This window comes from Phaseolus vulgaris, chromosome 2, assembly GCF_051622355.1.
Source record: "Phaseolus vulgaris cultivar YP4 chromosome 2, ASM5162235v1, whole genome shotgun sequence".
NCBI classification, from domain to species: domain Eukaryota; kingdom Viridiplantae; phylum Streptophyta; class Magnoliopsida; order Fabales; family Fabaceae; genus Phaseolus; species Phaseolus vulgaris.
In genome coordinates this window covers 39422375-39438000 of record NC_143499.1, presented here as the reverse complement: position 1 = coordinate 39438000, position 15626 = coordinate 39422375, and the positions used below count along the sequence as shown (strand labels likewise).

Below are 15626 nucleotides of genomic sequence, written 5' to 3'. Positions count from 1 at the left end.
TAGAAGTGGACCAATGTTAATGCCCTAAACTAATTCATATTTTATATAAGAAAAGTTCAGGAAATTGTGTGGTCAGGTTGATTCTAAAGACCCACACTAATTAACATTTTATAAATAAAATTCTACCATTTCTGTTTATTCGTTAAAAAATTTCCTAAACGGACAATGAGACTTTCAATTCTAATTTTTCCACTCTCTCACTTAACCATCAATAATAATATTATTTTATTTTTAAACTTTTTATTTATATTTTGATTAGCTAAATATAATATGTTATTATTGAAAGAGGTTGTAAAAAAAAGAAGTGACTAGTTTATAAATTTAGAAACTAATTTGGATATCAATAATTTTTTTAATTTTATAAAATAGTCTCTAATTTAGTCAATATTTTATTTAATGATTTTTTTATTGTGATTACATTAAATTTTGTAATAAAATAACTTTTATTTTAGTTAGATCAATCTGTCATTAATTAAATCATAATTAACATCTTATTTTATTACAAGAATCATTAAATAATAACTAATTTTAGAGAAAAAAATAATTAATTACTATACTATATAAATTAAAAATTATTAATATCTAAAATAATTTCTATTATTAATAAAAGTTTGTAAACTAATTTCTAAATTAGTATGTAATATTAACTATTAAAATTTTAGTTACTTAACTATTTTATATTCTAAATTAATTTTTATAATAAATAATTTATAATTTAAAATAATTAGTAGTTAAAATCTTGGTAGTTAATTTAGATATCAATTTATAAACTAGTTTACAAATTTTTATTAATAATAGAAATTAATTTAGAAATTAATAATTTTTTAATTTATAAAATAATATCTAACTTAGTTAAAGTTAATATAGTAATTAATTTTTTTTCTCTCAAAAATTAATTTTTATTTTTTAGTATTTATTAAGAATTATTCTGTCTTTAAATGTATATACCAATCTACCTATAGATATTTTTGTCAATAATTAATTAAGAACTAATTTAATTAACCACAGAAGAACTCATTCGTACAAATAAAAAATAAGATTGGCCTACATGCTTTAACAATGGACACTTTTATATGCAATGACTAACGATACGATGGTATATCTGTCAATATTTATCGAAGAGTAAGGTAATTGTTAATATATATGTGGTCGTCGATAAATTCTATCAATAAAGCTTTCATTGATAAATTACATTCATGTTTTTTTCATAAAGGATGTGTAATTACACGTGGATGTTGTGTGTTGGTAATAATAGATTTTATTGTAATGATATATATTTAATTTGACATGAAGATTTTGCTTTCCAGTAAAAAAAATGAAATAAATAAATTGTATATATTAAAATTAACTTATATATAGATTAATATTTAGAATTTTTTTAAAATATTTTTTAGAAAAAGTAATTCTAACTTATTTTAAACTATTCACATAGAAACTTATTTTAAAAAATTAAATGATTTAATGTTAGGTAGGAAAATAAAATAAAATAAAAGCCATGAATTTAAATCTTGAAATGAATAATAAGTAAGATTCCAGTTGGTTTTCTCCCAGGAAAATGTCCCTCATTAAAACTTCATACCACTCTTTTATATTATTTAATCTCTTCCTCTTGGTTGTAATGCAAACCCATATTTAGAAGAATAAAATTATACACTTTAATCTAAATATGATTGAAATTAGGTATCACAACGTTACTTAATGAGAAGTAAAATTCAATATTATAAGAGCATTAAAATTGTGGATTAGAAATGGTGCAGACTTAAAAGTGCAATTTAAGAAATCTTTAGACCCCATAAGCGCTGAAGAGGGCAGAAGCACGTTAAAGTATTGGAGTTATATTTATGATACATGAAGCTCAGTTATTATATAGCTTTTAAATCCATCGTCATTACCAAACCAATTTTATTTTATTCCTTTTCCAGCTTTGCATTTTCAAAATCATTGGTTTTACTAATAGTTGTGAAGCAAGACAGACCAGGCGCATCGATCGATCGGACTGTGACTTGGTAAAAGAAATTGGCTTCTTCTATGAATCACACACACAATACAAGGGAAGGTTATTATTGTCATCTCGCACCTTCGTGCCAACTCAGATCATGACAACTCTTCTCTCTGTCCTTTCTGCCGCATACCCACAATCACATCACATCCCTCTTCAATTCCAACTTCCAAAATGAAACCTTAAAACCCCCAAAAGCAGTGTCCCCAATCATCGTCACCACGATGTCTCTGACACTCAGATCTTGTGCTGTTCCCATTCCCACACCCCTCTTTCTTCTTCTTATTATCATCCTTCTTCCTCTCACCGGGACAGCAGCACAAGATAATTCATCTGATCTTCACAAGGTGCTCCACAGGCATGGGTTGCCGGCGGGGCTCTTCCCTCAGAGTGTGAGGTCATACGATTTGGACCAAACGGGTCGGTTGGAGGTGCACCTGGATCGTCCCTGTCTGGCTCAGTACGAGACCAGGGTGTTCTTTGACAGCGTGGTGAGGGCTAACCTAAGTTTCGGACAACTGAAGGTGTTCGAAGGGATGTCTCGGCAAGAGCTTTTCCTATGGCTACCTGTCAAGGATATCATAGTCACTGATCCTTCCTCCGGACTCATTCTTATTGATATCGGTCTTGCCTTAAAACACCTTTCACTCTCTCGCTTTGAAGATTCTCCAATTTGTAGATCTCATTCGGGTACATCCATCTTTCTCTCTCTCTCTCTCTCTTTACATTCATGCATTATGGTTTGTTTGTGTCGAGTTCATTGCTGTTTTTACAGATATTACTGTATGGTTTTTTCAGTCATATGAGACAGTACGCAACAATGGAAGAGTTAATAAATATTAGTTATGCTATCACAAAGAAATTGGCCAACACTATTTGATTCTGTTCCATGTAATATTTTTTGTTTATTTTGGTTTTTGATGTATAAGTTGCAATAAACCGAGAATTAATAGGCTTGCAAGTTTAATCCCAGACATAAATTTTCAGGATGCTTGGCTGTGTTTATGAGTATCATTTGATACAAAATTAGAGAAAAATATTTTTTTCCCTCAAGCATTTCTAATTTGTATACAAACAGGTCGTATATAATGATTATTGTTATTCTGTTATCGTTAATAATTTTTCTCTTTATCATTGGATTTTGTACAATCAGAAAAGAGTTTTGACATTGAAATTGGATGTGGGTTCAGGTCTTATGCTCAAGGTTGGTGGAAGGAAGGGTGTTGGATTTATAGATCAGTGACGAGGGTGCGTTTGGCTGAGGATGGCTGCTACTCTTTTCTCTTATTTGGGTTCTGGTCTTCCATTTATGTGAAGAAATGTCCAAACTCAAAAATTATAATGCCATCCAATAAGTTCATGAAGTCGAGATCACATGACAATCATCAATATTACCTTGCACAACAGAAATCAATTCAATTCTATGAAAATATTTGCTAATTATGTATGTGCGTGGTCCTTTAATTTTATAATTTTATTTTTTAAACTTCAACATTTATAATGTTTCCTTCTAGTTTAGTTAAAAGGACTAAAATGTTAATTCGCAGCAAATTGATAAAATTAATTCACACGCGACCAAGTTGATAATAAAGTGTTCTTTCAAAAGCCTTATACCAATTTTTGTTTTACTTCTATTAAAAATGTTGAATTTTAGAAATGTGTCAATTCTTACAAAGTATATAGTTATACCATAAGATTGTATCCATTCTTTTTATCAAACAAAAGTAGATAATTTATTCACTAATATTTTATTTGGCATAACTACTACACAAACATTTTTTAGAAAAAAAGTAGGAGTTGGTGTGTAAACAAACCAAAAGCAAATGTTTTGACCCTTTTTGTTCAGCATTTTTTATGATTTAACCTCGTGTCTCCTTTTTCTTTTATTTTAAAAATATATATGAATTTATAATGGAATTCATATATATGTTATGTTTGATTCCATTTGAGCAGCAGGAGAATGTGAGCCAGTAACGTTTCATAGGCTGCTTGAGACTGTGGGGGCAAGAGGTGGTTGGGTTTTTGAGAATGTTGTTCTGCTACATGAACAGTTCCAATGCTAGGCTGAGAAGAAAATAAAAATGGTTAATTATTTAGTTCATTTTATAACATTGAATTCTAGTTCTATTTGTAATAATTAAAACGCTACCTATATGAATTTCTAAGCGATCCCAAGTTTAAAATAGTTAATTATAATTCATCACCGTATTTACTTCAAACTAGATTAATGAATTTTATTAATTGCAAACTCAAAGTCTTCGTTGAACTGAATTATAGTAAAGGTCAAAACTATTATATGTAATTGTTGATGATCCTGATTTATTGAATGAATTCCTCACGCTTCGGCGGTTCCTGAGTGTGTTTTCATCCACTTATAACAAGAAGAATAATAAATATTATTAAGACTTAAACAATCTAATAGAAATCTATAAGGTTTTATCATTGCAAATATAATTAAGTACATTAAATATATTATATACAATAGAATTATTATCATAAAATACATTCAACACTTATTGATGTACATTCGTCTATGTACCCACTTGAAATAGTCGCTTGACTTTCCATTAAACATATAAATAAATTACTAATGAGTATCATATAATACTAAAAAGAATAAAACACATTCATTTTACAGGACTACAAATTTGTTTAACCCTTAATCACATTTAGTTTTTTTAATAAAGTTCCCTTCACTAAAATTTCATATCAAAGAAAGAAAAATGTTTAGAAATAGAATTTCAAGTAATTGAATGGAATTTTTGGTGTAGTACTATTAATTAGGGTATAAAAGTAGTTTAGATTTACTTATAATTAAGTCGGCAGATGAGTCAAATTAAGTTAAGTAAAAGAAAGTAGTTTCTAAATTAACACTACTATAAAATTATTAAATAAAAATTAATTTTAAAATTAAAAAAATAAATAATTATTAAATTATATGTTATTTTATAAATTAAAAAATTATTGGTATCTAAATTAATTTTTAAATTTATAAATTAGCTTCTAAATTTATAAATTACTTTCTAAATTAGTAAAGATAATTAGTTAATTAGTATCTAATTAGCTATCAAAGTTTTAACTACCAATTTTAGAATCTAAAATAATTGATAGATAAAATCTTAGTAACTAATTAAATATCAATTTAAACTAATTTATAAATTTCATTAATAATATAAATTATTTTAGATACCAGTAATTTTTTGTCTCTAAAATAATATTTAATGATTTTTAGATTAGGTGAAACTTACTCTTTTAAATTATTATTATTATTATTATTTAAAATAATAATTTATTAAGACATATATAAGTATTAATTTTTACATATTGAATTATTTTATCTAAAAATTAAGATTAAGTTCATATATATAACTTAAGTTTTAAAAAATATTTGATTTAATTTTTATGTACATTATTTTTCTATATTTTTAAACCAACCAAAATGGCTTGTTGTATAAGACCAACATGTGGTCTTATACATGCTGATAAAAAAAAATAAAAAAAATAAGATCAACATGGGGTAAAAATACTTATTTTCATAATTTAATTTTATTTGTTGGTCTATGAAACTTGTTGGATGATCTATTTTCACAAATTATAGTCAAGTTAGACCATACATTTTTGTAGAAAGTAAGTTAAATTTAAACTTCTATAAAATTTTATTTAATTCAAAAGATTAGTTTTAAGCTTTCTAAGCCTTTTATATCTAACATAAATAAATATAAATAAATGATTTTGTGGTGTCATGAAGTTTTTTTTTATGGTGGTATTTGTTCATTGATCTTTCATATTCTATATTTTTCATTTCTTAGTAGTTTTAATATGGAGTAACATTTTAGTTACATTTTATATCAATAAAAACTATCTATTAGGTAAAGAATTATATGAAAATATTTTATTCTCTATTATATCTCTATTTTAATATCATATTTTATAACAATAATAATTGTTATTAGTATTGTTTATTAAGTTTATTATAATGTATTAAATTCATGTATTTGTTTTCCTTCATTAACAATAAAGCATGTTAACTCATGTTGAAGGTTCCAAGTAATCAAACATGAATTTATATTTTATTTAAAATATATTCTTAAATAAATAATTAAAGTTTAAATATGTTTTTATATTGTGCAGTAATGTAAAATTGATTTTCGTCCATGATTCAAACTTTAAAGATTTAAGATGTTTGTAGTACGAGAACGATTGAAATAAGTTATTGATAATAAACAATGTTAATTTTTTTTTTAGTATGACAACAGAGTTCCAATATCAACTATATTATAATATTCATCCTGTTAGTGATGAGTCATTGTCTACCTCACCATAAAAACTTAGGAACTAAAACTAATTTTAATTTTACCTTTTTTATATAAAATAATTTTTTATAAAAAATATTTTAAATATATTATAATTAGTTTTTTATATTAAAAAATTACCTTGTAATTATAATATCAAGATTAAGATTAAATCCTTGAAGATCAAGATCCTTAACAACTTCTCCAATATCATTATCACTTAAACCAACATGTCCAAACCAAATTAAGATCTTTAACCACTTACGTAACACACTCCTTGAGTGCACAAGACTTCAAGTCCATTTCAAAAAATTATCAAAAGATAGTGTTTTTATATTGTCTTTAACTACAATTCTTATAAGAGATGTCAAACTATTATCATAACACCTGTAAATATAAATATATATATATATATATATATATATATAATTTAATAATATAAAATTATAATAATTAATGAGTTTATCTAAGTTAATGATACAATAAATTTACTAGTCTTTTGAAAAGTTTGTAACAAATATACTCTAGGTTAAGTTAAACCTTAACGGAAAGAAATACACACCTTCAAAAATATTTATGACAAATAAATAAGTTAAAATTAGGCTTTGATCTTTTGTTGAATGTTAAGTTTAAGCCTATCAAAAGTTTTTTCTAGCCTAACTTGTTTTTGCCTCTATTTATAATTGAGTTCCCAGATTATTAAAAATAAAATATGAATTTAATTAATTGTATTTTAAAGATCGTTTTACTAAATAAGGTAAACTTAGTTTAGTGCTACTTATATTTATATCAAAATTAGAGAATTTTGTTTAATTTATTACTCTTATTAGCATTTGAAAAGTCTTTAAGACTAAAAATAATAATTAAATAACAATTAATTTATAAAAAATATAATTAATGATTGATTAAGTTAGATATTATTTTATAACTCATTAAAAAATTAATTTTTTAGACAAAAGTTAAATAATTACTATATTTAATTAAATTAGATATAAAAACTAAAAATTTATTGATAGTTAATTAGATAACAATTTAGAAATTAGTTTATAAATTTTATTAATAATAAAATTACTATAAATACGGATAAATTTTATAATTTTTTAAATAATATCTAATTAATCAATAATTTTTTTTTTTAACTTTTGGTATGCATAATGACTTTGCTACAACACAATTAATTATTTTGACTGTCTAACCTAACAATTTGTAGCGGTTTAGACCAGACAAAATATCTTTTTATTTTATTCTTAATTAATTAGATCAGATCAGTCTATATAGTAGGTGAATCAAAGTGAATTAGGTCAAATGGAGTGCCTCGTTTTAGCAGTCCAATTGTATATATGATTTTTTTTTTCAAGAAATAAATCAAGACTTTTATTAAAAAACTTATTTAGTTTTAAAAGGTCATCTAAAACATCTTTTAAATTTATATTATATTAACTAGTTTACTATTTACAATGAGCACAAAAAAAATTATGGGTGTAAGGAATAAAAAAGCCTTAAAACCAGTTTTGTTTTAATTGTCCACAATCATAGGGAGCTAAAATAGAGGATGTACTACCCATAAAATTCTAGGACACCCCATTCATTTGGTAATAGAATTTTGAGAATGTATATTCGTGAGTCCATTATAAAATAAAGAAGATATGGTCAAGCATTTTATGTGGTGCACATGGAAAAATGTAAAATAGATGGTCCAAAATGTTTGGGCCAAATGTTCTCCAAGCCCAACTTTAAAACATTTGCAAAAGCAATGGCTCCATTATGTCAGTGGCACGAGCACGAGACATTGTTTAGCTCTTGTGCTTCGCAGCAGCAGAACACAAAAGAACATCACAAAATGTATCGCGTTCTTCACCGCGCTTTGTGCACCGCCACAGAGCCTGCCACCGTTAGCATCAAGTCCATCTCGGAGGATCTGTACAAGGAAGTGAAGTTAAAGAGCGTAGTGGAGAAGTTCAAGAAAGCTTCCGACATCGACCGGTTCCGCAAAAAAACCGGCATCTACGAGGACACAGTGCGGCGCCTCGCCCGTGCCAAGCGCTTCCGGTGGGTCCGTGACATCCTCGAACACCAAAAGCAGTACTCCGATATTTCCAACGAGGGTTTCTCTTCGCGCCTCATATCCCTTTATGGTAAATCTGGCATGGCCAAACACGCGCGCAAGGTGTTCGACGAAATGCCCCAGCGAAAATGCGACCGCAGCGTGCTCTCTCTCAATGCCCTCTTGGCCGCATACCTCCACTCCAAGAAGTACGACGTCGTTGAAGAGCTTTTCAGGGCCCTCCCCACTCAGCTCTCAATCGAGCCTGATTTGGTGTCGTACAACACTCTCATTAAGGCGTTTTGCGAAAAGGGTTCCTTTGATTCGGCATTGTCAGTGGTTAAGGAGATGGAGGAGAAGGGTGTGGACCCTGATTCCATCACGTTCAACACTTTGCTTGATGGGTTGTACTCAAAGGGTTGTTTTGAGGATGGTGAGAAGGTGTGGGGGCAAATGGGTGCAAAGAATGTTGCTCCTGATGTGAGGAGTTACTGTTCCAGGTTGGTGGGGTTGGCTGGGGAGAAGAAAGCGGCTGAAGCTGTTGAGCTCTTTAGGGAAATGGAGAAGGTGGGTGTGAAGCCTAACATCTTTTGCATCAATGCTGTCATCAAAGGTTTTGTGAATGAGGGTAATTTGGATGAAGCTAAGAAGTGGTTTGGTGAGATTGCAAACTCTGATGATGACCCTCATAAGAACACTTACTCTACCCTTGTTCCCTTCCTTTGTGAGAAGGGTGATTTGAAGACGGCAATTGAGATGTGCAAGGAGATTTTCAATATCCGGTGCCGTGTTGACGCGTCGTTGCTGCAGCTCGTGGTGGATAAGTTGGTGAGTGAGGGCATGATTTCAGAGGCGAAGGAGATTGGGGAGATAGGGAAAACGAATAGGTACTGTCGCTATAAGCTCAATTTGCCTGCTGAAGAGTAGAGTTATATTACTTCTTAGTTGCACTTTATTGTTGTTCTTGCAATTTGATTAGTTTTGTCATAACGGTGATTGAGAAGTTGCCAAGAGTGCTTTTTGTTTGGCATTGTGAGCTTAGTAACCGATTTCTTCAAAATGGCTTGCGCTGTCTGATTGCACTGGTTCTATATATTAGTTAGAGACATTAGCCCTTAAACTTTCCACCTGCATGAAATTTTCTTATGTGAATTTACATTTTTAGCAATTTTAATATGGAATGCATACCTGCATGCACATATGTACTTATACGTGGATCTGTTGGAGTTTGGTCTTCCTGCTTTTATCTTGGGCATCCTTTATGCTGTATAGAAATATAGATTCGGTTCTAAGCAAGGGCATTGAAGAAGATTTTAAGAACGATATCCCCTGGCAACCGCCTATGTGAGTTTAGTTTCGGTAATGTGTAATATTCTTTTAAGTAACGTGGTGTGTAACATGGTTATCAACTCGCGAGTTAATTAACTGTCTGAGTTTACGTTCCCATTCACTTGGACGAGTTGATTCAGAAGCGAACTTGTTTTTAGAGCAAACTCGGTTGAATTCGCAAGTTTGCAACCGAGTTGCCGAGTTCAGATGGCTTTTTCTTTAAATCCAAAATGACCCATTTCTGAACCCAAAATCAGAAACACTCAACTTGCTCGTTAGGGTGCGTTTGCATTCTTCGTGGTGGTGCGTCTTTATTCCGATTGTGGTGTGTTGTTGCGATCATGGTGTCTCGTTATCTCTTTCATAGTCTTCTCGCGTTTCTGTTCCGATCGTCATCGTCTCTGTTTCGATCATGGTGGTGTGTCATCCTCTGCGATCTCCGTTTGTTGTGGTCTTGTCGTGTGGTGGTCATCTGTTTGTTCTGTTTGGGTTTAGGGTTTTCTTAGTCAAGAGAACATTGGGAATTTGGGAGTGCACCTCCTGTATTATAGATTTTTGTTTTTAAGTACTTTAATTACTTGTATTATTGAAATATTATTTTTCATACAAAGTAAATTATTGCAAGTCAACAAATCTGGTTTAAGAAGCTCACAGAAGTCTCTAAGTAGACTCTCACAGTTTGATTGTAACTGATAAAATAAACTTCTGAAAATTTGTTAAGATCTATAACCTTATCCATTTTTTCTTAACAGAGGTCCCGATATTTTAATTCCAAAGAAATACTTTTGAGATATTATGATGGTTGATTGTAAAATTTAATAGAGTAAATTTCAATAAAATATTCTCACACGATGTGTCTCACACAAAGAACTATAATAATACAAATATAAATATTCTAATGAGGAACTAAAATATAGGTATTATAACTTGATCTTAGCCACTCATTGTTTTCATATTATATTAAATGTTAGAAAGAGTGGTCCACCAATACGCCGCCTGCTTCACTGATGCACGGTAGAATCACCTTAAAATAATTTCATAATTTAGATTAAATAAGATAATTTTTTAACAAGTAAATTAATGACAAATTTTGCCTCTCTCCACCACGACTAGAAATTTCAAAGTCTTTTTTAAGAAAACAAGGAGTTGTCATGCCAAACTTCACTACAATGGATCTTTATTGAAAATCTCTAAAAACTATAGAGCTTTCTTGATGAATGGCGATCTTCTATTAATCCCTTGGAGCTTTCTTGATCTCAACTTGTCTTCTTCCCAAGTTACTCGAAAACTTTTTAACAAGGGGCCAGCATAATGCATGTTATGTAAGCTTCCTTCCCCATGTCGTTGCAGTGAAAATACTGGAAGCAGAGAACAAGGCTGGTATGGAAGCAAGTAAATATCATCTTCATGAAGGAATCGTGCTCTCTAGGGGGTGAAAAACACTCTTCGGCATCCTCTGAGGCAGTAGCTTGCGATTTCTCTTGGTAAGGGATTCTGAGTTTTCCTTTTCCTACATTGAAGATCTTTGAGGGTTCTTGGAATCCTAAACCTGAGTTTTATGGGGGTGGCGGCGGAGCAGTTTCTCAACGGGTGCACATGGAAACTATGGGATTGCATAAAGAATTGGGCAGTGTTATGGGTCTTCCACTAGAGTACTGGAGGCCCTTATCCTTTTCTCTTTTGTATGGGGTGTTGGAGTTCCACTTTCCTATATGATTACACTGTCAACCGTAGTTACGGGGTTTATGCTACAGGGTGTTATACTGATTGGGAGAGATGATTTTGCTTTCTTTGTATCTTTGGCTTACGAAAGATTGGAGAACCGTCGTGATAAGTGCAAAATGATTGGGCACTGCCTTGCTAATTGCAGAACGTCATGGAATAGAGCTAAAGAAAGTTTCAAGAATCCATTTTTGCAATCGAAGACGCAATATGTGCCTAAGCGGGTACGAGGTGATAATGGAAAAGCAGTGAAGGCAGTCTCTATGGTTGAGGTAACACAGGAGGATGGGCAGAGAGATAAGAAAAATGGGTCTAACAGGGATAAGGGAAGATGAAGGGTATTATTTAGACAAAATTAATCTTGGAAGGTAGGGCTGTTTCCTAAAAATAGTCAGGTTTCCCAACAATTTGATAATGATTTACGAATTGTTTCTTCATTTCTTCAAGATATGATTGAAGATGAGGAAGACACCTTTGATGAAGGAGAAAATGATGTTATTTCTTCAGAGATGGCCATGCATCCCATGCAGAAGAGGAAAATAGTTTCCTATGTGTTAATTTTGAATTATTTTTGAAACAATGTGAATAAAGGAATATTAGATTTTTGCTTTGTTCTCTTTCTTCCGAAGAGATTTGGAGCGGTTAGAGTTTGTGTGGGTGGTTGTTCATTCTCCAACTTGGTGGTGGTGCAGGAGTTGTGGATGATGGTCAGCGGCAGCGCGATAGTCTGCCAAGACGCTGGTGGTAGCGCGACGACTCTCTACGTTTGCGTACAAGATGTATTCTTTCCTTAAATCTTTTTTTTTTAAATAAAAGCTTTCATGTTAGGCATCACTATGCCACTTAAGATCTCAGCTAGGCTAACACCTCAAGTAACAACAATCATTTACCATCACATGAAAAAAGTATTATTAAACAAAAGAAAAAAGAAAGAAAATACAAAAATACGGGGGAACTAGACCAAAACCCATATGTTAACAAAAACGATACATAGGTAGACTATACCTATTCATAAAGAATTCTAAGAACAGACAAGGTGGAAGCCTATTATACCAAAGAAAAGATTCTCTATGAAAAAAATCCTAAATTAGCCAACTTATCAGCACACGCATTTCCTTCACGAAAAATATGAGTAACCGTAAACCTAATTTTCCCACAGTAATTAAGACAAGCATTCCATCGATTACGAAGCATCCAAGGAACATTTGTCCTAGCAGTAAACGCAGCACAAACCAGAGCAGAATCACATTCCAGCCATACATTAGTAAGCCCCATCTTTTGAGCTTCCTCCATAGCATGTATAACCCCATAAAACTCAGCAACCAGAGCAGTCTGAACTTTAAGAAACGCAGAAAAAGCTCCAATAAATTCCCCCATACTCCCACGAAAAATACCTCCGCAAGTAGCAAGATCAGGATATCCCCTAGCAGCTCCATCAGTGTTAATTTTAACCCATCCTGGTGAAGGAAACTCCCATCTAACAGGAAGAGGACGTAGAACTTTACCAGTACGAGTGTTAATACCAAAAAACTTTAGCACATTGAAATCAAACATATCATTCTTCATTGAAGCTTTAGACGAATTACCCACTAGACAAGTTAAGTCTTTAATAACCAAAATAGCCCTAGAAACCTCAATCATATCCTGAAAACGAGCATAATTCCTCATACGCCATATCATCCAAATAGAAAAAGTTATCACAGCTAGCTTAATTAATTTAACCAACGGACTACCATCACTCTTAATAAAAGAAAGAAGATCATCCTTATTAGAGAAATGATAAGTAGGAAAAATGTGATGAACCCAACTCCAAATACTCAAAGCATTAGCACATTCAAAAAATAAATGTTGAATAGATTCCTCGTGCTTTTCACAAAGCGTACACATAGAACAAATATGCAAACCTTTATTTTGAATATGCTGATCTGTAGGAAGCCGCCCATGAAAAACTTTCCAAAGGACAAGAGTTTTGGAGGGCAGAATATATGAAGACCAAATAAATTTACCCCAACCACAGGAAACCCCTGGATCCAAGAAAAAAGTCCTAGCTGATTTAAGAGTGAGACGACCAGACTCATCTAGAATCCAATTAGGAATATCCTGTACCGCCCTAACCATGATATGACTAAAAAGATGAGGCATCTGCTGTAAAGACAATGGAATATTCCAATCACCACCTGTCCAAAACTGAGAGACTGTATCCGGAATACTAGCACCATCAGATAATCCTGCAATATTTGCTAAAGAAGTAGTAGCACACCATTTATCATTCCAAAAATTAATAAGAGAACCTGTACCAACAGTCCAAGAAGTATAATCAAGTATAGTAGAATAAAACTGCTTAATTCCAGGCCAAAGAGATGACGATCTATAAACCATTCGAAACTCGTATTTTGATTTAAGGACTCTAGCTTTCAAGAGCTAAGACCAAGGCTTGTTGCTATAAGCAAAGTTCCAAGCAAGCTTAAGAAGATATGCATTATTTTCATGGTGAAGGTTAATAATTTTCAAACCTCCATTCTCAAGGGGAGAACAAATCGTATCCCAATTAATAGTAGCTATACCTTTTTTCAGAATATCACCAGTCCAGATAAAATTTCGACACCACTGTTCAACTTGCTTAAGAAGAGAAACAAGCCATTTATACAAATTAAAACTATAAGCTAGAAGACCCGTAATTACCGTATTGACCAACTGAACTCGACCCATCATGCTAAGAGATTTACCTTTCCAAGAAGCTAGCTTCAATTTGACTTTATCAGCCAGAGGTTGAAGAAAACGACCCCTTGGAGCACCAACAAAGATAGGCACTCCTAAATAAGTGAAAGGCAAACAACCATGACTACAAGAAAGAATACGCTGAATTTTGGTGACAAATCTTGTAGAATTATCCATGGTGAAAAAACTACTCTTAGAATTATTAACATATTGACCAGAGAAATCACCATATGTTTTAAGAAAATTACTCAAATTTCTAAGAGACTTATTATCCGCCCTACATAAAATAAAAATGTCATCCGCATATAAAATATGAGAGGGAGTGAGAAAACCTTGTGGACTAGCCATATGTAGAATCTTCTTATCATTCACAAGCTTTGAGAGACCTCTACTAAGAACTTCCTCTGCAAGACAAAAAAGTATAGGAGCCAAAGGATCACCTTGTTTAACACCTCTACTACAAGGAAAAAAACCCACCAAACTACCATTTATTCTTATAGAAAGCATAGCTGAACGGAGAATAGTACTAATCCAACCGACAAACGAGGGGTGAAAACCAAAGCGTGACAAAACTGATAGTAAAAACTTCCAACTTAGAGTGTCAAAAGCTTTGTGAATATCAACTTTGTAAGCCACATTGCCTTCGTGAACCTTTTTAGAAAGCAAGTTAATAGCTTCAAAAGCAATACTAATACAATCTTGAATTTGTCTGCCCTGCACAAACCCATACTGATTAGGAGAAATAATTCTGGCAGCCACAAGAGCAAGCCGATCTGCCAAAATCTTGGAAATAATCTTAAATTTAAAATTAGCAACAACAATCTGCCTGTAATCTTTAATAGATTCAGCACCCTGAATCTTAGGAATAAGAGATACCACATTACTGTTCATTCCAGGGAGAACTCAGTTTTGTTTAAAAAACTGTTGGACTGCATTACAAACATCTGTCCCAATAATATCCCAACAAGAATGATAAAAAACACCACCAAAGCCATTAGGACCAGGAGCACTATTATCATTAAGGTTAAAAACAGCATTCTTGATTTCCAAAAAATCAGGACACTTAAGCAACATCATATTCTCCTCAGAGAAAACCAGCTCAGGAATATAAGTACTAATAAAATCTTCCATATTGTTTGTATCCTGATCATGAGAAATAGACTCGGCATAAAGAGTTTTATAAAAGTCCAAAATATGTTCCTCAATGAGTGTAGGATCCTCAGTAACAACATTATCAATTTGTAGACGATGAATCCCACTAGAATTATTCCTCCTCTTGACCACAACATGGAAAAAAGCAGTATTTCTATCCCCATCTTTAAACCAAAGCATTTTAGCCCTTTCTTTCCAAAACAAATATTTGTTGAAGATGGTTGCTGCCCCTTCAAGATTGTGTTTGATGAAGACTTCTATGTACATTTCATTTGTATTTTGCTTTGCTTTAAGTGTGTCTTAGGTAGTGCTTAGAGGTTGTCTAAGAGTGGGCTTTTTGCTGAGTAACTCACCTCATAACCACTGGCCA

At 31.7% G+C, this 15626-nt stretch overlaps 2 protein-coding genes across 2 annotated transcripts; both read left to right on the top strand.

Annotated features, from left to right (window-relative positions):
* Positions 1-2112: 2112 nt before the first annotated feature.
* Positions 2113-3446, top strand: LOC137809758 (uncharacterized). The gene is made up of 2 exons (XM_068610841.2): positions 2113-2689; positions 3190-3446. Exons 1-2 carry the CDS (start codon positions 2224-2226, stop codon positions 3240-3242), a joined length of 519 nt encoding a protein of 172 aa, XP_068466942.1. The 5' UTR covers positions 2113-2223; the 3' UTR covers positions 3243-3446.
* Positions 3447-8060: 4614 nt separating this feature from the next.
* Positions 8061-9544, top strand: LOC137811950 (uncharacterized). The gene has a single exon (XM_068613813.2). It carries the CDS (start codon positions 8132-8134, stop codon positions 9260-9262), a length of 1131 nt encoding a protein of 376 aa, XP_068469914.2. The 5' UTR covers positions 8061-8131; the 3' UTR covers positions 9263-9544.
* The last annotated feature ends 6082 nt before the right edge of the window (positions 9545-15626 follow it).

Bases quoted from the DNA above. Each gene is read 5' to 3' on its own strand.
- LOC137809758 (XM_068610841.2), top strand. From the start codon at position 2,224: ATGTCTCTGACACTCAGATCTTGTGCTGTTCCCATTCCCACACCCCTC. The intron at 2,690-3,189 runs GTACATCCATCT...ATGTGGGTTCAG, and splicing joins AATTTGTAGATCTCATTCGG to GTCTTATGCTCAAGGTTGGT.
- LOC137811950 (XM_068613813.2), top strand. From the start codon at position 8,132: ATGTATCGCGTTCTTCACCGCGCTTTGTGCACCGCCACAGAGCCTGCC.